Source organism: Salmo salar, unplaced genomic scaffold (assembly GCF_905237065.1).
Source record: "Salmo salar unplaced genomic scaffold, Ssal_v3.1, whole genome shotgun sequence".
In the NCBI taxonomy this organism is placed as follows: domain Eukaryota; kingdom Metazoa; phylum Chordata; class Actinopteri; order Salmoniformes; family Salmonidae; genus Salmo; species Salmo salar.
This window is the reverse complement of record NW_025550857.1, coordinates 147,501-175,426: the sequence shown is the minus strand read 5'-3', so window position 1 is coordinate 175,426 and position 27,926 is coordinate 147,501. Positions and strand designations below refer to the sequence as shown.

Genomic DNA, 27,926 nt, shown 5'->3' with positions numbered 1-27,926 from the left:
CATAGTAGTTGTCGAGGGTGCAACAAGCACGTCCGGTGAACAGAGATCTATAATGATCTATCCTTATTCCAGCTGGGTACTCTGGGGGGGCAGGAAACCACTACACTGAGATCTATAATGATCTATCCTTATTCCAGCTGGGTACTCTGGGGGGCAGGAAACCACTACACTGAGATCTATAATGATCTATCCTTATTCCAGCTGGGTACTCTGGGGGGGCAGGAAACCACTACACTGAGATCTATAATGATCTATCCTTATTCCAGCTGGGTACTCTGGGGGGGGACAGGAAACCACTACGCTGAGATCTATAATGATCTATCCTTATTCCAGCTGGGTACTCTGGGGGGGGGCAGGAAACCACTACGCTGAGATCTATAATGATCTATCCTTATTCCAGCTGGGTACTCTGGGGGCAGGAAACCACTACGCTGAGATCTATAATGATCTATCCTTATTCCAGCTGGGTACTCTGGGGGGGCAGGAAACCACTACACTGAGATCTATAATGATCTATCCTTATTCCAGCTGGGTACTCTGGGGGGGCAGGAAACCACTACGCTGAGATCTATAATGATCTATCCTTATTCCAGCTGGGTACTCTGGGGGGCAGGAAACCACTACACTGAGATCTATAATGATCTATCCTTATTCCAGCTGGGTACTCTGGGGGCAGGAAACCACTACACTGAGATCTATAATGATCTATCCTTATTCCAGCTGGGTACTCTGGGGGCAGGAAACCACTACACTGAGATCTATAATGATCTATCCTTATTCCAGCTGGGTACTCTGGGGGGGGCAGGAAACCACTACACTGAGATCTATAATGATCTATCCTTATTCCAGCTGGGTACTCTGGGGGGCAGGAAACCACTACACTGAGATCTATAATGATCTATCCTTATTCCAGCTGGGTACTCTGGGGGGGCAGGAAACCACTACACTGAGATCTATAATGATCTATCCTTATTCCAGCTGGGTACTCTGGGGGGGGGCAGGAAACCACTACACTGAGATCTATAATGATCTATCCTTATTCCAGCTGGGTACTCTGGGGGCAGGAAACCACTACACTGAGATCTATAATGATCTATCCTTATTCCAGCTGGGTACTCTGGGGGGCAGGAAACCACTACACTGAGATCTATAATGATCTATCCTTATTCCAGCTGGGTACTCTGGGGGGGGCAGGAAACCACTACGCTGAGATCTATAATGATCTATCCTTATTCCAGCTGGGTACTCTGGGGGGGGCAGGAAACCACTACACTGAGATCTATAATGATCTATCCTTATTCCAGCTGGGTACTCTGGGGGGGCAGGAAACCACTACGCTGAGATCTATAATGATCTATCCTTATTCCAGCTGGGTACTCTGGGGGGCAGGAAACCACTACGCTGAGATCTATAATGATCTATCCTTATTCCAGCTGGGTACTCTGGGGGGCAGGAAACCACTACGCTGAGATCTATAATGATCTATCCTTATTCCAGCTGGGTACTCTGGGGGGGGCAGGAAACCACTACACTGAGATCTATAATGATCTATCCTTATTCCAGCTGGGTACTCTGGGGGGGCAGGAAACCACTACGCTGAGATCTATAATGATCTATCCTTATTCCAGCTGGGTACTCTGGGGGGCAGGAAACCACTACGCTGAGATCTATAATGATCTATCCTTATTCCAGCTGGGTACTCTGGGGGGCAGGAAACCACTACACTGAGATCTATAATGATCTATCCTTATTCCAGCTGGGTACTCTGGGGGGGCAGGAAACCACTACGCTGAGATCTATAATGATCTATCCTTATTCCAGCTGGGTACTCTGGGGGGGCAGGAAACCACTACACTGAGATCTATAATGATCTATCCTTATTCCAGCTGGGTACTCTGGGGGGACAGGAAACCACTACGCTGAGATCTATAATGATCTATCCTTATTCCAGCTGGGTACTCTGGGGGGGCAGGAAACCACTACACTGAGATCTATAATGATCTATCCTTATTCCAGCTGGGTACTCTGGGGGCAGGAAACCACTACGCTGAGATCTATAATGATCTATCCTTATTCCAGCTGGGTACTCTGGGGGGGCAGGAAACCACTACGCTGAGATCTATAATGATCTATCCTTATTCCAGCTGGGTACTCTGGGGGGGCAGGAAACCACTACGCTGAGATCTATAATGATCTATCCTTATTCCAGCTGGGTACTCTGGGGGGCAGGAAACCACTACACTGAGATCTATAATGATCTATCCTTATTCCAGCTGGGTACTCTGGGGGGGCAGGAAACCACTACGCTGAGATCTATAATGATCTATCCTTATTCCAGCTGGGTACTCTGGGGGGGCAGGAAACCACTACACTGAGATCTATAATGATCTATCCTTATTCCAGCTGGGTACTCTGGGGGGGGCAGGAAACCACTACGCTGAGATCTATAATGATCTATCCTTATTCCAGCTGGGTACTCTGGGGGGGCAGGAAACCACTACACTGAGATCTATAATGATCTATCCTTATTCCAGCTGGGTACTCTGGGGGGGGCAGGAAACCACTACGCTGAGATCTATAATGATCTATCCTTATTCCAGCTGGGTACTCTGGGGGGCAGGAAACCACTACGCTGAGATCTATAATGATCTATCCTTATTCCAGCTGGGTACTCTGGGGGGGCAGGAAACCACTACGCTGAGATCTATAATGATCTATCCTTATTCCAGCTGGGTACTCTGGGGGGGCAGGAAACCACTACGCTGAGATCTATAATGATCTATCCTTATTCCAGCTGGGTACTCTGGGGGGGCAGGAAACCACTACACTGAGATCTATAATGATCTATCCTTATTCCAGCTGGGTACTCTGGGGGGCAGGAAACCACTACGCTGAGATCTATAATGATCTATCCTTATTCCAGCTGGGTACTCTGGGGGGGCAGGAAACCACTACACTGAGATCTATAATGATCTATCCTTATTCCAGCTGGGTACTCTGGGGGGGGCAGGAAACCACTACACTGAGATCTATAATGATCTATCCTTATTCCAGCTGGGTACTCTGGGGGGCAGGAAACCACTACGCCGAGATCTATAATGATCTATCCTTATTCCAGCTGGGTACTCTGGGGGGCAGGAAACCACTACACTGAGATCTATAATGATCTATCCTTATTCCAGCTGGGTACTCTGGGGGGGCAGGAAACCACTACACTGAGATCTATAATGATCTATCCTTATTCCAGCTGGGTACTCTGGGGGGGGCAGGAAACCACTACACTGAGATCTATAATGATCTATCCTTATTCCAGCTGGGTACTCTGGGGGGGCAGGAAACCACTACACTGAGATCTATAATGATCTATCCTTATTCCAGCTGGGTACTCTGGGGGGGCAGGAAACCACTACACTGAGATCTATAATGATCTATCCTTATTCCAGCTGGGTACTCTGGGGGGGCAGGAAACCACTACGCTGAGATCTATAATGATCTATCCTTATTCCAGCTGGGTACTCTGGGGGGCAGGAAACCACTACACTGAGATCTATAATGATCTATCCTTATTCCAGCTGGGTACTCTGGGGGGGGGCAGGAAACCACTACACTGAGATCTATAATGATCTATCCTTATTCCAGCTGGGTACTCTGGGGGGGGCAGGAAACCACTACGCTGAGATCTATAATGATCTATCCTTATTCCAGCTGGGTACTCTGGGGGGGCAGGAAACCACTACGCTGAGATCTATAATGATCTATCCTTATTCCAGCTGGGTACTCTGGGGGGGCAGGAAACCACTACGCTGAGATCTATAATGATCTATCCTTATTCCAGCTGGGTACTCTGGGGGGGGCAGGAAACCACTACGCTGAGATCTATAATGATCTATCCTTATTCCAGCTGGGTACTCTGGGGGGCAGGAAACCACTACACTGAGATCTATAATGATCTATCCTTATTCCAGCTGGGTACTCTGGGGGGGCAGGAAACCACTACGCTGAGATCTATAATGATCTATCCTTATTCCAGCTGGGTACTCTGGGGGGGGCAGGAAACCACTACGCTGAGATCTATAATGATCTATCCTTATTCCAGCTGGGTACTCTGGGGGGGCAGGAAACCACTACACTGAGATCTATAATGATCTATCCTTATTCCAGCTGGGTACTCTGGGGGGGCAGGGAAACCACTACGCTGAGATCTATAATGATCTATCCTTATTCCAGCTGGGTACTCTGGGGGGCAGGAAACCACTACACTGAGATCTATAATGATCTATCCTTATTCCAGCTGGGTACTCTGGGGGGGCAGGAAACCACTACGCTGAGATCTATAATGATCTATCCTTATTCCAGCTGGGTACTCTGGGGGGGCAGGAAACCACTACACTGAGATCTATAATGATCTATCCTTATTCCAGCTGGGTACTCTGGGGGGCAGGAAACCACTACGCTGAGATCTATAATGATCTATCCTTATTCCAGCTGGGTACTCTGGGGGGGCAGGAAACCACTACACTGAGATCTATAATGATCTATCCTTATTCCAGCTGGGTACTCTGGGGGGGGCAGGAAACCACTACGCTGAGATCTATAATGATCTATCCTTATTCCAGCTGGGTACTCTGGGGGGCAGGAAACCACTACGCTGAGATCTATAATGATCTATCCTTATTCCAGCTGGGTACTCTGGGGGGGCAGGAAACCACTACGCTGAGATCTATAATGATCTATCCTTATTCCAGCTGGGTACTCTGGGGGGGGCAGGAAACCACTACGCTGAGATCTATAATGATCTATCCTTATTCCAGCTGGGTACTCTGGGGGGGGCAGGAAACCACTACGCTGAGATCTATAATGATCTATCCTTATTCCAGCTGGGTACTCTGGGGGGGCAGGAAACCACTACGCTGAGATCTATAATGATCTATCCTTATTCCAGCTGGGTACTCTGGGGGCAGGAAACCACTACACTGAGATCTATAATGATCTATCCTTATTCCAGCTGGGTACTCTGGGGGGGCAGGAAACCACTACGCTGAGATCTATAATGATCTATCCTTATTCCAGCTGGGTACTCTGGGGGGCAGGAAACCACTACACTGAGATCTATAATGATCTATCCTTATTCCAGCTGGGTACTCTGGGGGGGCAGGAAACCACTACACTGAGATCTATAATGATCTATCCTTATTCCAGCTGGGTACTCTGGGGGGCAGGAAACCACTACACTGAGATCTATAATGATCTATCCTTATTCCAGCTGGGTACTCTGGGGGGGGCAGGAAACCACTACACTGAGATCTATAATGATCTATCCTTATTCCAGCTGGGTACTCTGGGGGGGCAGGAAACCACTACGCTGAGATCTATAATGATCTATCCTTATTCCAGCTGGGTACTCTGGGGGGGCAGGAAACCACTACGCTGAGATCTATAATGATCTATCCTTATTCCAGCTGGGTACTCTGGGGGGGCAGGAAACCACTACGCTGAGATCTATAATGATCTATCCTTATTCCAGCTGGGTACTCTGGGGGGGCAGGAAACCACTACACTGAGATCTATAATGATCTATCCTTATTCCAGCTGGGTACTCTGGGGGGGCAGGAAACCACTACGCTGAGATCTATAATGATCTATCCTTATTCCAGCTGGGTACTCTGGGGGGCAGGAAACCACTACGCTGAGATCTATAATGATCTATCCTTATTCCAGCTGGGTACTCTGGGGGGCAGGAAACCACTACACTGAGATCTATAATGATCTATCCTTATTCCAGCTGGGTACTCTGGGGGGGGGCAGGAAACCACTACGCTGAGATCTATAATGATCTATCCTTATTCCAGCTGGGTACTCTGGGGGGGCAGGAAACCACTACACTGAGATCTATAATGATCTATCCTTATTCCAGCTGGGTACTCTGGGGGGGCAGGAAACCACTACGCTGAGATCTATAATGATCTATCCTTATTCCAGCTGGGTACTCTGGGGGGGGCAGGAAACCACTACACTGAGATCTATAATGATCTATCCTTATTCCAGCTGGGTACTCTGGGGGGGCAGGAAACCACTACGCTGAGATCTATAATGATCTATCCTTATTCCAGCTGGGTACTCTGGGGGGGCAGGAAACCACTACACTGAGATCTATAATGATCTATCCTTATTCCAGCTGGGTACTCTGGGGGGGGGCAGGAAACCACTACGCTGAGATCTATAATGATCTATCCTTATTCCAGCTGGGTACTCTGGGGGGGCAGGAAACCACTACGCTGAGATCTATAATGATCTATCCTTATTCCAGCTGGGTACTCTGGGGGGGCAGGAAACCACTACACTGAGATCTATAATGATCTATCCTTATTCCAGCTGGGTACTCTGGGGGGCAGGAAACCACTACACTGAGATCTATAATGATCTATCCTTATTCCAGCTGGGTACTCTGGGGGGGCAGGAAACCACTACACTGAGATCTATAATGATCTATCCTTATTCCAGCTGGGTACTCTGGGGGGGCAGGAAACCACTACGCTGAGATCTATAATGATCTATCCTTATTCCAGCTGGGTACTCTGGGGGGGCAGGAAACCACTACACTGAGATCTATAATGATCTATCCTTATTCCAGCTGGGTACTCTGGGGGGGGCAGGAAACCACTACACTGAGATCTATAATGATCTATCCTTATTCCAGCTGGGTACTCTGGGGGGGGGCAGGAAACCACTACACTGAGATCTATAATGATCTATCCTTATTCCAGCTGGGTACTCTGGGGGGGGCAGGAAACCACTACACTGAGATCTATAATGATCTATCCTTATTCCAGCTGGGTACTCTGGGGGGGGCAGGAAACCACTACGCTGAGATCTATAATGATCTATCCTTATTCCAGCTGGGTACTCTGGGGGGGCAGGAAACCACTACACTGAGATCTATAATGATCTATCCTTATTCCAGCTGGGTACTCTGGGGGGGGCAGGAAACCACTACGCTGAGATCTATAATGATCTATCCTTATTCCAGCTGGGTACTCTGGGGGGGCAGGAAACCACTACACTGAGATCTATAATGATCTATCCTTATTCCAGCTGGGTACTCTGGGGGGGCAGGAAACCACTACGCTGAGATCTATAATGATCTATCCTTATTCCAGCTGGGTACTCTGGGGGGGCAGGAAACCACTACACTGAGATCTATAATGATCTATCCTTATTCCAGCTGGGTACTCTGGGGGGGCAGGAAACCACTACGCTGAGATCTATAATGATCTATCCTTATTCCAGCTGGGTACTCTGGGGGGGGCAGGAAACCACTACGCTGAGATCTATAATGATCTATCCTTATTCCAGCTGGGTACTCTGGGGGGGCAGGAAACCACTACACTGAGATCTATAATGATCTATCCTTATTCCAGCTGGGTACTCTGGGGGGGGCAGGAAACCACTACACTGAGATCTATAATGATCTATCCTTATTCCAGCTGGGTACTCTGGGGGGGCAGGAAACCACTACACTGAGATCTATAATGATCTATCCTTATTCCAGCTGGGTACTCTGGGGGGGCAGGAAACCACTACACTGAGATCTATAATGATCTATCCTTATTCCAGCTGGGTACTCTGGGGGGGGGCAGGAAACCACTACACTGAGATCTATAATGATCTATCCTTATTCCAGCTGGGTACTCTGGGGGGGCAGGAAACCACTACACTGAGATCTATAATGATCTATCCTTATTCCAGCTGGGTACTCTGGGGGGGCAGGAAACCACTACACTGAGATCTATAATGATCTATCCTTATTCCAGCTGGGTACTCTGGGGGGGGCAGGAAACCACTACACTGAGATCTATAATGATCTATCCTTATTCCAGCTGGGTACTCTGGGGGGGCAGGAAACCACTACGCTGAGATCTATAATGATCTATCCTTATTCCAGCTGGGTACTCTGGGGGGGCAGGAAACCACTACGCTGAGATCTATAATGATCTATCCTTATTCCAGCTGGGTACTCTGGGGGGACAGGAAACCACTACGCTGAGATCTATAATGATCTATCCTTATTCCAGCTGGGTACTCTGGGGGGGGGCAGGAAACCACTACACTGAGATCTATAATGATCTATCCTTATTCCAGCTGGGTACTCTGGGGGGGCAGGAAACCACTACGCTGAGATCTATAATGATCTATCCTTATTCCAGCTGGGTACTCTGGGGGGGGGCAGGAAACCACTACACTGAGATCTATAATGATCTATCCTTATTCCAGCTGGGTACTCTGGGGGGGCAGGAAACCACTACACTGAGATCTATAATGATCTATCCTTATTCCAGCTGGGTACTCTGGGGGGGCAGGAAACCACTACACTGAGATCTATAATGATCTATCCTTATTCCAGCTGGGTACTCTGGGGGGGCAGGAAACCACTACGCTGAGATCTATAATGATCTATCCTTATTCCAGCTGGGTACTCTGGGGGGGCAGGAAACCACTACACTGAGATCTATAATGATCTATCCTTATTCCAGCTGGGTACTCTGGGGGGGCAGGAAACCACTACGCTGAGATCTATAATGATCTATCCTTATTCCAGCTGGGTACTCTGGGGGGCAGGAAACCACTACACTGAGATCTATAATGATCTATCCTTATTCCAGCTGGGTACTCTGGGGGGGGCAGGAAACCACTACACTGAGATCTATAATGATCTATCCTTATTCCAGCTGGGTACTCTGGGGGGGGGCAGGAAACCACTACACTGAGATCTATAATGATCTATCCTTATTCCAGCTGGGTACTCTGGGGGGGGCAGGAAACCACTACACTGAGATCTATAATGATCTATCCTTATTCCAGCTGGGTACTCTGGGGGGGCAGGAAACCACTACGCTGAGATCTATAATGATCTATCCTTATTCCAGCTGGGTACTCTGGGGGGGCAGGAAACCACTACGCTGAGATCTATAATGATCTATCCTTATTCCAGCTGGGTACTCTGGGGGGGCAGGAAACCACTACGCTGAGATCTATAATGATCTATCCTTATTCCAGCTGGGTACTCTGGGGGGGCAGGAAACCACTACGCTGAGATCTATAATGATCTATCCTTATTCCAGCTGGGTACTCTGGGGGGGCAGGAAACCACTACGCTGAGATCTATAATGATCTATCCTTATTCCAGCTGGGTACTCTGGGGGGGCAGGAAACCACTACGCTGAGATCTATAATGATCTATCCTTATTCCAGCTGGGTACTCTGGGGGGGCAGGAAACCACTACGCTGAGATCTATAATGATCTATCCTTATTCCAGCTGGGTACTCTGGGGGGGCAGGAAACCACTACACTGAGATCTATAATGATCTATCCTTATTCCAGCTGGGTACTCTGGGGGGGGCAGGAAACCACTACACTGAGATCTATAATGATCTATCCTTATTCCAGCTGGGTACTCTGGGGGGGCAGGAAACCACTACACTGAGATCTATAATGATCTATCCTTATTCCAGCTGGGTACTCTGGGGGGGCAGGAAACCACTACACTGAGATCTATAATGATCTATCCTTATTCCAGCTGGGTACTCTGGGGGGGGCAGGAAACCACTACACTGAGATCTATAATGATCTATCCTTATTCCAGCTGGGTACTCTGGGGGGCAGGAAACCACTACACTGAGATCTATAATGATCTATCCTTATTCCAGCTGGGTACTCTGGGGGGCAGGAAACCACTACACTGAGATCTATAATGATCTATCCTTATTCCAGCTGGGTACTCTGGGGGGGCAGGAAACCACTACACTGAGATCTATAATGATCTATCCTTATTCCAGCTGGGTACTCTGGGGGGGCAGGAAACCACTACGCTGAGATCTATAATGATCTATCCTTATTCCAGCTGGGTACTCTGGGGGGGCAGGAAACCACTACGCTGAGATCTATAATGATCTATCCTTATTCCAGCTGGGTACTCTGGGGGGGGCAGGAAACCACTACGCTGAGATCTATAATGATCTATCCTTATTCCAGCTGGGTACTCTGGGGGGGCAGGAAACCACTACGCTGAGATCTATAATGATCTATCCTTATTCCAGCTGGGTACTCTGGGGGGCAGGAAACCACTACGCTGAGATCTATAATGATCTATCCTTATTCCAGCTGGGTACTCTGGGGGGGCAGGAAACCACTACGCTGAGATCTATAATGATCTATCCTTATTCCAGCTGGGTACTCTGGGGGGGCAGGAAACCACTACGCTGAGATCTATAATGATCTATCCTTATTCCAGCTGGGTACTCTGGGGGGGCAGGAAACCACTACACTGAGATCTATAATGATCTATCCTTATTCCAGCTGGGTACTCTGGGGGGGCAGGAAACCACTACACTGAGATCTATAATGATCTATCCTTATTCCAGCTGGGTACTCTGGGGGGGCAGGAAACCACTACACTGAGATCTATAATGATCTATCCTTATTCCAGCTGGGTACTCTGGGGGGGGGGCAGGAAACCACTACACTGAGATCTATAATGATCTATCCTTATTCCAGCTGGGTACTCTGGGGGGGCAGGAAACCACTACACTGAGATCTATAATGATCTATCCTTATTCCAGCTGGGTACTCTGGGGGGGCAGGGAAACCACTACACTGAGATCTATAATGATCTATCCTTATTCCAGCTGGGTACTCTGGGGGGGCAGGAAACCACTACACTGAGATCTATAATGATCTATCCTTATTCCAGCTGGGTACTCTGGGGGGGCAGGAAACCACTACACTGAGATCTATAATGATCTATCCTTATTCCAGCTGGGTACTCTGGGGGGGCAGGAAACCACTACACTGAGATCTATAATGATCTATCCTTATTCCAGCTGGGTACTCTGGGGGGGGCAGGAAACCACTACACTGAGATCTATAATGATCTATCCTTATTCCAGCTGGGTACTCTGGGGGGGCAGGAAACCACTACACTGAGATCTATAATGATCTATCCTTATTCCAGCTGGGTACTCTGGGGGGGCAGGAAACCACTACGCTGAGATCTATAATGATCTATCCTTATTCCAGCTGGGTACTCTGGGGGGGGCAGGAAACCACTACGCTGAGATCTATAATGATCTATCCTTATTCCAGCTGGGTACTCTGGGGGGGGCAGGAAACCACTACGCTGAGATCTATAATGATCTATCCTTATTCCAGCTGGGTACTCTGGGGGGGCAGGAAACCACTACGCTGAGATCTATAATGATCTATCCTTATTCCAGCTGGGTACTCTGGGGGGGGCAGGAAACCACTACACTGAGATCTATAATGATCTATCCTTATTCCAGCTGGGTACTCTGGGGGGGCAGGAAACCACTACACTGAGATCTATAATGATCTATCCTTATTCCAGCTGGGTACTCTGGGGGGGCAGGAAACCACTACACTGAGATCTATAATGATCTATCCTTATTCCAGCTGGGTACTCTGGGGGGGCAGGAAACCACTACACTGAGATCTATAATGATCTATCCTTATTCCAGCTGGGTACTCTGGGGGGGCAGGAAACCACTACACTGAGATCTATAATGATCTATCCTTATTCCAGCTGGGTACTCTGGGGGGGCAGGAAACCACTACACTGAGATCTATAATGATCTATCCTTATTCCAGCTGGGTACTCTGGGGGGGCAGGAAACCACTACACTGAGATCTATAATGATCTATCCTTATTCCAGCTGGGTACTCTGGGGGGGGCAGGAAACCACTACGCTGAGATCTATAATGATCTATCCTTATTCCAGCTGGGTACTCTGGGGGGGGCAGGAAACCACTACGCTGAGATCTATAATGATCTATCCTTATTCCAGCTGGGTACTCTGGGGGGGCAGGAAACCACTACACTGAGATCTATAATGATCTATCCTTATTCCAGCTGGGTACTCTGGGGGGGGCAGGAAACCACTACGCTGAGATCTATAATGATCTATCCTTATTCCAGCTGGGTACTCTGGGGGGGCAGGAAACCACTACACTGAGATCTATAATGATCTATCCTTATTCCAGCTGGGTACTCTGGGGGGGCAGGAAACCACTACACTGAGATCTATAATGATCTATCCTTATTCCAGCTGGGTACTCTGGGGGGGCAGGAAACCACTACACTGAGATCTATAATGATCTATCCTTATTCCAGCTGGGTACTCTGGGGGGCAGGAAACCACTACGCTGAGATCTATAATGATCTATCCTTATTCCAGCTGGGTACTCTGGGGGGGGCAGGAAACCACTACGCTGAGATCTATAATGATCTATCCTTATTCCAGCTGGGTACTCTGGGGGGGCAGGAAACCACTACGCTGAGATCTATAATGATCTATCCTTATTCCAGCTGGGTACTCTGGGGGGGGCAGGAAACCACTACGCTGAGATCTATAATGATCTATCCTTATTCCAGCTGGGTACTCTGGGGGGGCAGGAAACCACTACACTGAGATCTATAATGATCTATCCTTATTCCAGCTGGGTACTCTGGGGGGGCAGGAAACCACTACACTGAGATCTATAATGATCTATCCTTATTCCAGCTGGGTACTCTGGGGGGGGCAGGAAACCACTACGCTGAGATCTATAATGATCTATCCTTATTCCAGCTGGGTACTCTGGGGGGGCAGGAAACCACTACGCTGAGATCTATAATGATCTATCCTTATTCCAGCTGGGTACTCTGGGGGGCAGGAAACCACTACGCTGAGATCTATAATGATCTATCCTTATTCCAGCTGGGTACTCTGGGGGGGGCAGGAAACCACTACGCTGAGATCTATAATGATCTATCCTTATTCCAGCTGGGTACTCTGGGGGGGCAGGAAACCACTACACTGAGATCTATAATGATCTATCCTTATTCCAGCTGGGTACTCTGGGGGGGCAGGAAACCACTACACTGAGATCTATAATGATCTATCCTTATTCCAGCTGGGTACTCTGGGGGGGCAGGAAACCACTACACTGAGATCTATAATGATCTATCCTTATTCCAGCTGGGTACTCTGGGGGGGCAGGAAACCACTACACTGAGATCTATAATGATCTATCCTTATTCCAGCTGGGTACTCTGGGGGCAGGAAACCACTACACTGAGATCTATAATGATCTATCCTTATTCCAGCTGGGTACTCTGGGGGCAGGAAACCACTACACTGAGATCTATAATGATCTATCCTTATTCCAGCTGGGTACTCTGGGGGGGCAGGAAACCACTACACTGAGATCTATAATGATCTATCCTTATTCCAGCTGGGTACTCTGGGGGGCAGGAAACCACTACACTGAGATCTATAATGATCTATCCTTATTCCAGCTGGGTACTCTGGGGGGGGCAGGAAACCACTACACTGAGATCTATAATGATCTATCCTTATTCCAGCTGGGTACTCTGGGGGCAGGAAACCACTACGCTGAGATCTATAATGATCTATCCTTATTCCAGCTGGGTACTCTGGGGGGGCAGGAAACCACTACGCTGAGATCTATAATGATCTATCCTTATTCCAGCTGGGTACTCTGGGGGGGCAGGAAACCACTACGCTGAGATCTATAATGATCTATCCTTATTCCAGCTGGGTACTCTGGGGGGCAGGAAACCACTACACTGAGATCTATAATGATCTATCCTTATTCCAGCTGGGTACTCTGGGGGGCAGGAAACCACTACACTGAGATCTATAATGATCTATCCTTATTCCAGCTGGGTACTCTGGGGGGGCAGGAAACCACTACACTGAGATCTATAATGATCTATCCTTATTCCAGCTGGGTACTCTGGGGGCAGGAAACCACTACACTGAGATCTATAATGATCTATCCTTATTCCAGCTGGGTACTCTGGGGGGGCAGGAAACCACTACACTGAGATCTATAATGATCTATCCTTATTCCAGCTGGGTACTCTGGGGGGCAGGAAACCACTACGCTGAGATCTATAATGATCTATCCTTATTCCAGCTGGGTACTCTGGGGGGGCAGGAAACCACTACACTGAGATCTATAATGATCTATCCTTATTCCAGCTGGGTACTCTGGGGGGCAGGAAACCACTACACTGAGATCTATAATGATCTATCCTTATTCCAGCTGGGTACTCTGGGGGGGGCAGGAAACCACTACGCTGAGATCTATAATGATCTATCCTTATTCCAGCTGGGTACTCTGGGGGGGGCAGGAAACCACTACACTGAGATCTATAATGATCTATCCTTATTCCAGCTGGGTACTCTGGGGGGGCAGGAAACCACTACACTGAGATCTATAATGATCTATCCTTATTCCAGCTGGGTACTCTGGGGGGCAGGAAACCACTACACTGAGATCTATAATGATCTATCCTTATTCCAGCTGGGTACTCTGGGGGGGGCAGGAAACCACTACACTGAGATCTATAATGATCTATCCTTATTCCAGCTGGGTACTCTGGGGGGCAGGAAACCACTACACTGAGATCTATAATGATCTATCCTTATTCCAGCTGGGTACTCTGGGGGGGGCAGGAAACCACTACACTGAGATCTATAATGATCTATCCTTATTCCAGCTGGGTACTCTGGGGGGGGCAGGAAACCACTACACTGAGATCTATAATGATCTATCCTTATTCCAGCTGGGTACTCTGGGGGGGGCAGGAAACCACTACACTGAGATCTATAATGATCTATCCTTATTCCAGCTGGGTACTCTGGGGGGGCAGGAAACCACTACGCTGAGATCTATAATGATCTATCCTTATTCCAGCTGGGTACTCTGGGGGGGGGCAGGAAACCACTACACTGAGATCTATAATGATCTATCCTTATTCCAGCTGGGTACTCTGGGGGGCAGGAAACCACTACGCTGAGATCTATAATGATCTATCCTTATTCCAGCTGGGTACTCTGGGGGGGCAGGAAACCACTACGCTGAGATCTATAATGATCTATCCTTATTCCAGCTGGGTACTCTGGGGGGGCAGGAAACCACTACACTGAGATCTATAATGATCTATCCTTATTCCAGCTGGGTACTCTGGGGGGGGCAGGAAACCACTACGCTGAGATCTATAATGATCTATCCTTATTCCAGCTGGGTACTCTGGGGGGCAGGAAACCACTACGCTGAGATCTATAATGATCTATCCTTATTCCAGCTGGGTACTCTGGGGGGGCAGGAAACCACTACACTGAGATCTATAATGATCTATCCTTATTCCAGCTGGGTACTCTGGGGGGGCAGGAAACCACTACACTGAGATCTATAATGATCTATCCTTATTCCAGCTGGGTACTCTGGGGGGGGCAGGAAACCACTACGCTGAGATCTATAATGATCTATCCTTATTCCAGCTGGGTACTCTGGGGGGGGCAGGAAACCACTACACTGAGATCTATAATGATCTATCCTTATTCCAGCTGGGTACTCTGGGGGGCAGGAAACCACTACGCTGAGATCTATAATGATCTATCCTTATTCCAGCTGGGTACTCTGGGGGCAGGAAACCACTACACTGAGATCTATAATGATCTATCCTTATTCCAGCTGGGTACTCTGGGGGGCAGGAAACCACTACACTGAGATCTATAATGATCTATCCTTATTCCAGCTGGGTACTCTGGGGGGCAGGAAACCACTACACTGAGATCTATAATGATCTATCCTTATTCCAGCTGGGTACTCTGGGGGGGCAGGAAACCACTACACTGAGATCTATAATGATCTATCCTTATTCCAGCTGGGTACTCTGGGGGGGGGCAGGAAACCACTACACTGAGATCTATAATGATCTATCCTTATTCCAGCTGGGTACTCTGGGGGGGGCAGGAAACCACTACGCTGAGATCTATAATGATCTATCCTTATTCCAGCTGGGTACTCTGGGGGGGGGCAGGAAACCACTACACTGAGATCTATAATGATCTATCCTTATTCCAGCTGGGTACTCTGGGGGCAGGAAACCACTACACTGAGATCTATAATGATCTATCCTTATTCCAGCTGGGTACTCTGGGGGGGGACAGGAAACCACTACACTGAGATCTATAATGATCTATCCTTATTCCAGCTGGGTACTCTGGGGGGGCAGGAAACCACTACGCTGAGATCTATAATGATCTATCCTTATTCCAGCTGGGTACTCTGGGGGGGGCAGGAAACCACTACACTGAGATCTATAATGATCTATCCTTATTCCAGCTGGGTACTCTGGGGGGGCAGGAAACCACTACACTGAGATCTATAATGATCTATCCTTATTCCAGCTGGGTACTCTGGGGGGGCAGGAAACCACTACGCTGAGATCTATAATGATCTATCCTTATTCCAGCTGGGTACTCTGGGGGGGGCAGGAAACCACTACACTGAGATCTATAATGATCTATCCTTATTCCAGCTGGGTACTCTGGGGGGGCAGGAAACCACTACGCTGAGATCTATAATGATCTATCCTTATTCCAGCTGGGTACTCTGGGGGTAGGAAACCACTACGCTGAGATCTATAATGATCTATCCTTATTCCAGCTGGGTACTCTGGGGGCAGGAAACCACTACGCTGAGATACAGGTGGTGGATGAGATCTATAATGACTATGCAGCGAAGAAGATGGGCATCGACCACAAGGGCCAGGTTTGTGTGATGATCCACAGTGGCAGCAGAGGGCTGGGTCACCAGGTAGCTACAGGTAGGACTGCTCTCTCTCTATCCATGCTGTTTCCGTTTTTTTAAAGAATTGTCTGTAACGTGGTCACTTGTCTGCGTCGCTACACGGTGTATTGCTTCTTATCTGGTTCAGGTTGTTGTTGTAAATGATTAGTGTTTTCAATAACTTACCTGGTTAAATAAAAACAGGTACAAACATACAGTGAGGGGGGGGCTTATTCTTAAATGGATGAAATAAATACAAAATTCTCAATCTACACACTGCCCCATAAGTGAAAATCATGTATTAGAAGTTTTGGCAAATTTATTACAAACAAAAAAATCGATACTTTACATAAGTATTCAGACCCTTTGCTATTGCTGTTTCTATGGCGCATCCTTGATGTTTCTACAACGTGATTGTAGATCCACCTTTCATAAAATTGAATTTGATTGGACATGATTTGGAAAGACACACACCTGTCTATATAAGGTCCCACAGTTGACAGTGCATGTCAGAGCAAAAACCAAGCCATGAGGTCGAAGGGATTGTCCGTAGAGCTCCGAGACAGGATTGTGTCGAGGCACAGATCTGGGGAAGGGTACCAAAACATTTCTGCAGCATTGAAGGTCCCCAACAACACAGTGGCCTCTGTCATTCTTAAACGGAAGAAGTTTGGAACCACCAAGACTCTTCCTAGAGCTGGCCGCCCGGCCAAACTGAGCAATCGGAGGAGAAGGGCCTTGGTCAGGGAGGTGACCAAGAACCAGGTGGTCACTCTGACAGAGCTCCAGAGTTCCTCTGTGGAGATGGGAGAACCTTCCAGAAGGACAACCATCTCTGCAGCACTCCACCAATCAGGCCTTTATGGTAGAGTGGCCAGACGGAAGCCACTCCTCAGTAAAAGGCACTTGACAGCCCACTTGGAGTTTGTAAAAAGGAATCTCAGACCATGAGAAACAAGATTCTCTGGTCTCATGAAACCAAGATTGGCCTGAATGCCAAGCGTCACGTCTGGAGGAAATCTGTTACCTGAAACCTGGGGATGTTTTTCAGCTGCAGGGACTGGGAGACTAGTCAGGATCGAGCGAAGATGAATGGAGTAAAGTACAGAGAGAATCCTTGATGAAAACCTGCTCCAAGAGCGTTCAGGACCTCAGACTGGGGCGAAGGTTCACCTTCCAACAGGACAACGACCCTAAGCACACAGCCAAGACAACACAGGAGTGGCTTCGGGACAAATCTCTGAATGGCCCAGCAGGAGCCCGGACTTGAACCCGATCCAACATCTCTGGAGAGACGTGAAAATAGCTGTGCAGCGACGCTCCCAATCCAACCTGACAGAGCTTGAGAGGATCTACAGAGAAGAATGGGAGAAACTCCCCAAATACAGGTGTGCCAAGCTTGTAGCGTCATACCTGTCACGAACCGGCTCGAAATTCGTAACAAAAAGGGAGACGAGGAGATAAGGAATAACAAAATATATTTATTAACTGAAGTAAACTAAATACAATTAACAATGGTGTGAGTGTGTAGTCAGTAATCCGTAGTGTGAGTGAGTGGTTGTGTGCATAAATGTGATAATGAGGGATGTTGAAAGGTGCCAACATAAACAAACAAAATGGCCACTACCAAAATCTATCAGTGTGTCTGCATGGAGAGAGTCTCCTCGATGAATGGGGAAGTGGTGGATTTATCCTGGGACACACTCGGGGCCCAGGTGTGTCCCGTATCGCTGACGACGCTCCCAGCTCCCCCCGACATCCTAATAAGGAAAATGAGAGCAAAGAGAAAGAAGACGGCAGGCAGAGTGGGAGGGGCGTCTGGCGGAGTGGGAGGTGGCGTCTGGCAGAGTGGGAGGTGGCGTCTGGCAGAGTGGGAGGTGGCGTCAGGCGGAGTGGGAGGTGGCGTCAGGCGGAGTGGGAGGTGGCGTCAGGCGGAGTGGGAGGTGGCGTCTGGCGGAGTGGGAGGTGGCGTCTGGGCGGAGTGGGAGGTGGCGTCAGGCGGAGTGGGAGGTGGCGTCAGGCGGAGTGGGAGGTGGCGTCAGGCGGAGTGGGAGGTGGCGTCAGGCGGAGTGGGAGGTGGCGTCAGGCGGAGTGGGAGGTGGCGTCTGGCGGAGTGGGAGGTGGCGTCTGGCGGAGTGGGAGGTGGCGTCAGGCGGAGTGGGAGGTGGCGTCAGGCGGAGTGGGAGGTGGCGTCAGGCGGAGTGGGAGGTGGCGTCAGGCGGAGTGGGAGGTGGCGTCAGGCGGAGTGGGAGGTGGCGTCAGGCGGAGTGGGAGGTGGCGTCTGGCAGAGTAGGAGGGGCGTCTGGCAGAGTGGGAGGGGTGGGAGGGGCGTCTGGCAGAGTGGGAGGGGCGTCTGGCAGAGTGGGAGGTGGCGTCAGGCGGAGTGGGAGGTGGCGTCAGGCGGAGTGGGAGGTGGCGTCAGGCGGAGTGGGAGGTGGCGTCTGGCGGAGTGGGAGGGGGCGTCAGGCGGAGTGGGAGGGGCGTCTGGCAGAGTGGGAGGGGCGTCTGGCAGAGTGGGAGGTGGCGTCATATCCAAGAAGACTCGATGCTGTAAATCGCTGCCAAAGGTGCTTCAACAAAGTACTGAGTAAAAGGTCTGAATACTTATGTAAATGTTATTTCAGTTTCTTATTTTTTTAAAATAAATTAGCAAAAAAAAATGTTTTACTCCGTCATTATGGGGCATTGTGTGCAGATTGAGGGGGGGAGGACAATTTTAATCAATTTTAGAATAAGGCTGTAACGTAACAAAATGTGGAAAAAGTCAAGGGGTCTGAATACTTCCTGACGGCACTGAAGGAAAAACCTTTTGAATTATTACGGGTCTTAACTTTTAACTGGTACTGTAATATATTCTGGTAGATGCCCTGGTTGCCATGGAGAAGGCGATGAAGCGAGACAAGATCCAGGTGAACGATCGCCAGCTGGCTTGCGCCCGTATCTTTTCGGAGGAGGGACAGGACTACCTGAAAGGAATGGCCGCCGCCGGAAACTATGCCTGGGTCAACCGTTCCTCTATGACCTTCCTCACGCGACAGGTAACTGACCCTGGCTGACCCCACCTGAGACAGGTTACTGACCCCACCTGAGACGGGTAACTGACCCTGACTGACCCCACCTGAGACAGGTAACTGACCCTGACTGACCCCACCTGAGACAGGTAACTGACCCCACCTGAGACAGGTAACTGACCCCACCTGAGACAGGTAACTGACCCCACCTGAGACAGGTAACTGACCCTGACTGACCCCACCTGAGACAGGTAACTGACCCTGGCTGACCCCACCTGAGACAGGTAACTGACCCCGGCTGAGACGGGTAACTGACCCCGGCTGAGACGGGTAACTGACCCCGGCTGACCCCACCTGAGACGGGTAACTGACCCCACCTGAGACAGGTAACTGACCCCGGCTGAGACGGGTAACTGACCCCACCTGAGACGGGTAACTGACCCCGGCTGACCCCACCTGAGACGGGTAACTGACCCCACCTGAGACAGGTAACTGACCCTAACTGACCCCACCTGAGACAGGTAACTGACCCTGGCTGACCCCACCTGAGACAGGTAACTGACCCCGGCTGACCCCACCTGAGACAGGTAACTGACCCCACCTGAGACGGGTAACTGACCCCACCTGAGACGGGTAACTGACCCCACCTGAGACGGGTAACTGACCCCACCTGAGACAGGTAACTGACCCCACCTGAGACGGGTAACTGACCCCACCTGAGACGGGTAACTGACCCCACCTGAGACGGGTAACTGACCCCACCTGAGACGCCTCAGTGTGACTCCTCCGTTTCCCCCTCAGTGTGACTCCTCCGTTTTCCCCTCAGTGTGACTCCTCCGTTTTCCCCTCAGTGTGACTACTCCGTTTCCCCCTCAGTGTGACTACTCCGTTTCCCCCTCAGTGTCCCCCTCAGTGTGACTACTCCGTTTCCCCCTCAGTGTGACTACTCCGTTTCCCCCTCAGTGTCCCCCTCAGTGTGACTACTCCGTTTCCCCCTCAGTGTGACTACTCCGTTTCCCCCTCAGTGTGACTCCTCCGTTTCCCCCCTCAGTGTGACTCCTCCGTTTCCCCCTCAGTGTGACTCCTCCGTTTCCCCCTCAGTGTGACTCCTCCGTTTTCCCCTCAGTGTGACTCCTCCGTTTTCCCCTCAGTGTGACTCCTCCGTTTCCCCCTGTGTGACTCCTCCGTTTCCCCCCTCAGTGTGACTCCTCCGTTTCCCCCTCAGTGTGACTCCTCCGTTTCCCCCTCAGTGTGACTACTCCGTTTCCCCCTCAGTGTGACTCCTCCGTTTCCCCCTCAGTGTGACTCCTCCGTTTCCCCCTCAGTGTGACTCCTCCGTTTCCCCCTCAGTGTGACTCCTCCGTTTCCCCCTCAGTGTGACTCCTCCGTTTCCCCCCTCAGTGTGACTCCTCCGTTTCCCCCCTCAGTGTGGTTTCCCCCCTCAGTGTGACTCCTCCGTTTCCCCCTCAGTGTGACTCCTCCGTTTCCCCCCTCAGTGTGACTCCTCCGTTTCCCCCTCAGTGTGACTCCTCCGTTTCCCCCTCAGTGTGACTCCTCCGTTTCCCCCTCAGTGTGACTCCTCCGTTTCCCCCTCAGTGTGACTCCTCCGTTTTCCCCCTCAGTGTGACTCCTCCGTTTCCCCCTCAGTGTGACTCCTCCGTTTCCCCCCCAGGCCTTTGCCAAGGTGTTCACCACCACTCCTGATGACCTGGACATGCATGTGATCTATGACGTGTCTCATAACATCGCCAAGGTGGAGGAACACATGGTAGATGGGAAACAGACGACTCTGCTGCTGCACCGCAAGGGATCCACCCGGGCCTTCCCCCCTCACCACCCGCTCATCCCTGTAGACTACCAGGTACACCACCCGCTCATCCCTGTAGACTACCAGGTACACCACCCGCTCATCCCTGTAGACTACCAGGTACACCACCCGCTCATCCCTGTAGACTACCAGGTACCACCACCCGCTCATCCCTGTAGACTACCAGGTACACCACCCGCTCATCCCTGTAGACTACCAGGTACACCACCCGCTCATCCCTGTAGACTACCAGGTACTCCCCCCTCACCACCCGCTCATCCCTGTAGACTACCAGGTACCACCACCCGCTCATCCCTGTAGACTACCAGGTACACCACCCGCTCATCCCTGTAGACTACCAGGTACTCCCCCCTCACCACCCGCTCATCCCTGTAGACTACCAGGTACACCACCCGCTCATCCCTGTAGACTACCAGGTACCACCACCCGCTCATCCCTGTAGACTACCAGGTACACCACCCGCTCATCCCTGTAGACTACCAGGTACCCCCCCTCATCCCTGTAGACTACCAGGTACCCCTCATCCCTGTAGACTACCAGGTACACCACCCGCTCATCCCTGTAGACTACCAGGTACACCACCCGCTCATCCCTGTAGACTACCAGGTACCACCACCCGCTCATCCCTGTAGACTACCAGGTACACCACCCGCTCATCCCTGTAGACTACCAGGTACACCACCCGCTCATCCCTGTAGACTACCAGGTACACCACCCGCTCATCCCTGTAGACTACCAGGTACCCCTCATCCCCTGTAGACTACCAGGTACCCCCCCCCATCCCTGTAGACTACCAGGTACCCCCCCTCATCCCTGTAGACTACCAGGTACCCCCCCCTCATCCCTGTAGACTACCAGGTACCCCCCCCCATCCCTGTAGACTACCAGGTACCCCCCCCATCCCTGTAGACTACCAGGTACCCCCCCCTCATCAATACAGAATAAAGTTAGTATAGTTAACCTTAAGCCCTATGTGGCTCTGGCCCTATAAAGTAGTGCCCTATATAGGGAGGGCATTGGGTGCCATTTTGATGCAGAGACAATGTTTTTTAAAACGCTTCCTGTTTCTGGTCCAATCAGCTGACAGGCCAGCCGGTGTTGATCGGGGGCACGATGGGCACCTGCAGTTACGTCCTGACGGGCACAGAGCAGGGCATGACGGAGACCTTCGGCACCACCTGCCACGGAGCGGTAAGGCTTTACTGCACCTCCCTGTCGCTTTACTGCACCTCCCTGTCGCTTTACTGCACCTCCCTGTCGCTTTACTGCACCTCTCCTCTGTCGCTTTACTGCACCTCTCCTCTGTCGCTTTACTGCACCTCTCCTCTGTCGCTTTACTGCACCTCTCCTCTGTCGCTTTACTGCACCTCTCCTCTGTCGCTTTACTGCACCTCTCTGTCGCTTTACTGCACCTCTCTGTCGCTTTACTGCACCTCCCTGTCGCTTTACCGCACCTCTCCTCTGTCGCTTTACTCCACCTCTATTATAACAAGTAGTGAGGATCGACTTCATCCATCCGTTCGTTATCAAGAACATGTTCCCTGTTAGTTCCAGAATAACTCCATGTTTTATCTGTTACTCAACATTGAACTGCAGGGTCGGGCTCTGTCTCGGGCCAAATCCCGCAGGAACATCGACTTCCAGGACGTGTTGGATAAGCTGGCAGACCAGGGTATCGCCATCAGGGTGGCTTCGCCCAAACTGGTCATGGAAGAGGTAGGCTTCGCTTCGCCCAAACTAGTCATGGAAGAGGTAGGCTTCGCTTCGCCCAAACTAGTCATGGAAGAGGTAGGCTTGGCTTCGCCCAAACTAGTCATGGAAGAGGTAGGCTTGGCTTCGCCCAAACTGGTCATGGAAGAGGTAGGCTTCGCTTCGCCCAAGCTGGTCATGGAAGAGGTAGGCTTCGCTTCGCCCAAACTGGTCATGGAAGAGGTAGGCTTCGCTTCGCCCAAACTAGTCATGGAAGGGGGTAGGCTTCGCTTCGCCCAAACTGGTCATGGAAGGGGGTAGGCTTCGCTTCGCCCAAACTGGTCATGGAAGGGGTAGACTTCGCCTCGCCCAAACTGGTCATGGAAGAGGTAGGCTTCGCCCAAACTGGTCATGGAAGGGGTAGGCTTCGCTTCGCCCAAGCTAGTCATGGAAGAGGTAGGCTTCGCTTCGCCCAAGCTAGTCATGGAAGAGGTAGGCTTCGCTTCGCCCAAGCTAGTCATGGAAGAGGTAGGCTTGGCTTCGCCCAAACTAGTCATGGAAGAGGTAGGCTTGGCTTCGCCCAAACTAGTCATGGAAGAGGTAGGCTTGGCTTCGCCCAAACTAGTCATGGAAGAGGTAGGCTTGGCTTCGCCCAAACTAGTCATGGAAGAGGTAGGCTTGGCTTCGCCCAAACTAGTCATGGAAGAGGTAGGCTTGGCTTCGCCCAAACTGGTCATGGAAGAGGTAGGCTTCGCTTCGCCCAAACTGGTCATGGAAGGGGTAGGCTTCGCTTCGCCCAAGACTAGTCATGCTACAGTGGGGTCATGTCTATTGTGTTATAAAGGCTAACAGTATTTTCTTACAATTTTCTAGGCTCCAGAGTCGTACAAAAACGTGTGTGATGTCGTCAACACGTGTCACGATGCTGGAATCAGCAAGAAAGCCATTAAACTACGACCCATCGCTGTGATCAAGGGTTAAGGCCGTGTCACTCCATCCAGGAGCCAATCACCAGGCAGAGAGCTGGCAGAGGAGCCAATGGAGAAGTGTCTGACTGCGAGTGAGCGTGTCCGTCTTCATAAACAGACTTGACAAGGGATCGGTTTCCTCAGCTCCGCTTCCTGCTTAATGACCAGTATGATTTTTTTTGTGACATGGGGGTGGGTGGTGTTTTGGCCGATCAATGAAATTAAGACAGGATGGGCTCTTTAAATATTGTAAGATTTGATAAGGTGTCTTGTTTACTTTTCGTTCATCGCAAATCACTGTGGAATATCACCTTGAGATACAGGTCAACCACAGATAATAAAATACAAGAGAAGAGATTTATGTATCTGCATTTAAATGCCTGGTAGTCACTTTTTGTTCCAACATCTGGAGTAAATAAACAACACTGAATTCTGGTCAGAGAATCATCTTCCTCACTACCGCCGTGACCCATTGGTAGGAGAAACCCTGATTGGTGTCTTGGATTAGTAAAACACTTTATTGGTTCATCAAAAACATAAATCAACATTAAGGTGCTCGTGAAGACAGCTCAATACAGGATGAACAAATTACTTCAACTGGCATAAATATCTCATAAATGTGCAGCGTTTTCTCCAGTCTGCAAAACATTTGATGGGTGGACTTTGGTCTCTCCCTACAGCCGGTCCTGGTTCTGGGTGGCCAGATGTGATGTTTTTCCAACACCACATTAGATCCAGTCTGGATCACATTTATTTAAATCCATGTTGCATCATATCTGAATATCCATTAGTCTGGTCTGGAGGTCAGCTGTCTGGGATCATATCCATTAGTCTGGTCTGGGATCATATCTGAATATCCATTAGTCTGGTCTGGAGGTCAGCTGTCTGGGATCATATCTGAATATCCATGCCTTGATGACAATACTACCAAACACTATGGTAGAACATAACTCAACACTACGGTAGAACATAACTCAACACTACGGTAGAACATAACTCAATACTACCAAACACTATGGTAGAACATAACTCACTACTACGGTAGAACATAACTCACTACTACCAAACACTATGGTAGAACATAACTCAACACTACGGTAGAACATAACTCAATACTACCAAACACTACGGTAGAACATAACTCACTACTACCAAACACTACGGTAGAACATAACTCAACACTACGGTAGAACATAACTCACTACTACCAAACACTATGGTAGAACATAACTCAACACTACGGTAGAACATAACTCACTACTACCAAACACTATGGTAGAACATAACTCAACACTACCAAACACTATGGTAGAACATAACTCAACACTACGGTAGAACATAACTCACTACTACCAAACACTACGGTAGAACATAACTCACTACCACCAAACACTATGGTAGAACATAACTCAACACTACCAAACACTATGGTAGAACATAACTCAATACTACCAAACACTATGGTAGAACATAACTCAATACTACCAAACACTATGGTAGAACATAACTCAACACTACGGTAGAACATAACTCAACACTACCAAACACTACGGTAGAACATAACTCAACACTACCAAACACTATGGTAGAACATAACTCAACACTACGGTAGAACATAACTCGGGGACACTGAACACACACCGTAACCTGTTGGCCCCTGGGAGGAGATGAAATAAAAGATCCCAGAAATGTTCCATAACAAGGAAAATGTATTTCTTCAAAATGTTGTGTTTTACGTCCCTTTTTAGTGAACATTTCTCCTTGATAATCCATCCACCTGACTAAACAGCACAAACATTACACAGGTGCACCTTGTGCTGGGGGACAAAACAAAAACGTGCAAATTGGCACGCTGACTGCAGGAATGTCCACCAGATCGTGTTTCCATAAGCTGCATCCAACGTCGTTTTAGTGAGTGAATTTGGGAGACCGTCCAACCGGTCTCAACCGCAGACCAGGTGAAACCAGGCCAGCCCAGGTCCTCCACATCCGGTTCCTTCACCTGCGGGATCGTCTGAGGCCAGAGGAGGGGTGCCGAGGAGTATCTCTGTCTGTAATGAAGCCCTTCTGTGGGGGGGAAAAACTCCTTATGATTGGCTGGGCTTGGCACCTAAGTGGGTGCCCTGCCGGGGCCGAGTCATGTGAAATCCATAGATTAAGGGCTTAATGACTTTATTTCAATTGACTGATTTCCTTAAATGAACTTTAACTCAGTTAAAATCATTGACATTTTTTTTGTTCAGTATATATATATATATATATTTAAACAGGCAGGTTTTGCATTACCAAATCACATTTCCTCATTCGTCAAGCTGAATGGTCAGTAATATTTTATTATATATATATATACACACACACACTGAACAAATAGGCAGGTTTTGCATTATCAAATCACATTTCCTCATTCGTCAAGCTGAATGGTCAGTAATAGTTGGGTATAAAATACCATTGTCTGGTTTAAAGTCAGTTCATACATGGATCATGTTTCTCAAGCCTTCATCTCATAACCGACTAAACTTTAATATTAGATATTTTCAGAAAAGGAAGTTCAAAATAGACAAAAAACCCACTAAAACAATGAAACTAATTTATTTACATCCAAACATATTATTTCCTTCTTTAAAAAAAAACAACAAACGTAATATTTACATTTCGATCCACTTGTAAAGTCCTTAATTCCTTCTGAAAGTGACGGTGTTGTAACGAACACCGAGGGTAAACACGTCGCTCGTCTGTCCGCTCCAGATTTCTCCAGTTGAAGGTGCAGTGGATGACTTCGCTCAGTCACAAAATGGCCGCCCTCCACCCCCCTCCCCACATTCCCTATATTAGTGTTGACCAGGGCCCTGTAGTGGACCTTCTGTTAAGCCCCACCCCACCGAGATACAGTTCCTGACGTGTGATCAGAACAAACAGACGTTTGTTTAACCAGGTCCTGTTCTTCCTGAGGGGACTGAGGGTAGAGGAGAACCTTGTTCAGGGCTCGTGATCTAGAAGCAGTCCAAACCTCTTCTTATTCGTTACGTCCTCCATCAGCACTCCTACTCATGCTGACAACGTTCTGAGGGACAACCTGACAACGTTCTGAGGGACAACGTTCTGAGGGACACCCTGACAACGTTCTGAGGGACACCCTGACAACGTTCTGAGGGACACCCTGACAACGTTCTGAGGGACACCCTGACAACGTTCTGAGGGACACCCTGACAACGTTCTGAGGGACACCCTGACAACGTTCTGAGGGACATCCTGACAACGTTCTGAGGGACATCCTGACAACGTTCTGAGGGACACCCTGACAACGTTCTGAGGGACATCCTGACAACGTTCTGAGGGACAACGTTCTGAGGGACACCCTGACAACGTTCTGAGGGACACCCTGACAACGTTCTGAGGGACACCCTGACAACGTTCTGAGGGACATCCTGAACCCTGACAACGTTCTGAGGGACACCCTGACAACGTTCTGAGGGACACCCTGACAACGTTCTCAGGGACAACGTTCTGAGGGACAACCTGACAACGTTCTGAGGGACAACGTTCTGAGGGACAACGTTCTGAGGGACATCCTGACAACGTTCTGAGGGACAACGTTCTGAGGGACATCCTGACAACGTTCTGAGGGACAACGTTCTGAGGGACAACGTTCTGAGGGACAACCTGACAATGTTCTGAGGGACAACCTGACAACGTTCTGAGGGACAATGTTCTGAGGGACAACGTTCTGAGGGACAACCTGACAACGTTCTGAGGGACAACGTTCTGAGGGA

General features: G+C 49.5%; 3 protein-coding genes across 10 annotated transcripts in view; 1 reads left to right on the top strand and 2 right to left on the bottom strand.

Moving 5' to 3' along the window:
- LOC106596096 (RNA-splicing ligase RtcB homolog) overlaps positions 1 to 24,591 on the top strand; it is a 58,956-nt gene extending 34,365 nt beyond the window's left edge. Inside the window, exons 7-12 of the mRNA XM_045713973.1 lie at positions 16,538 to 16,697; positions 19,523 to 19,698; positions 21,344 to 21,532; positions 22,580 to 22,690; positions 23,096 to 23,215; positions 24,062 to 24,591. Of these exons, the coding sequence (XP_045569929.1) occupies positions 16,538 to 16,697; positions 19,523 to 19,698; positions 21,344 to 21,532; positions 22,580 to 22,690; positions 23,096 to 23,215; positions 24,062 to 24,169 (864 nt within the window). The 3' untranslated portion in view covers positions 24,170 to 24,591. The remainder of the gene's footprint in view (positions 1 to 16,537; positions 16,698 to 19,522; positions 19,699 to 21,343; positions 21,533 to 22,579; positions 22,691 to 23,095; positions 23,216 to 24,061) is intronic.
- Positions 24,592 to 26,726: 2,135 nt separating this feature from the next.
- LOC106609844 (exportin-T) overlaps positions 26,727 to 27,926 on the bottom strand; it is a 66,823-nt gene continuing 65,623 nt past the window's right edge. Inside the window, 1 exon segment of the mRNA XM_045713969.1 lies at positions 26,727 to 27,926. This exon segment is cut by the window's right edge and continues 369 nt beyond it. The gene's annotated coding sequence lies outside the window, so the exon portion shown is untranslated.
- Positions 26,727 to 27,926, bottom strand: part of LOC123723810 (uncharacterized) — a 1,854-nt gene continuing 654 nt past the window's right edge. For 5 of the 8 annotated variants that reach the window (XM_045713979.1, XM_045713974.1, XM_045713978.1 and 2 more), the window contains one exon: positions 26,727 to 27,926. This exon is cut by the window's right edge. In XM_045713979.1, the coding sequence (XP_045569935.1) occupies positions 27,198 to 27,926 (729 nt within the window). In that variant the 3' untranslated portion in view covers positions 26,727 to 27,197. The other 3 variants (XM_045713975.1, XM_045713980.1, XM_045713981.1) reach the window with 2 other exon arrangements.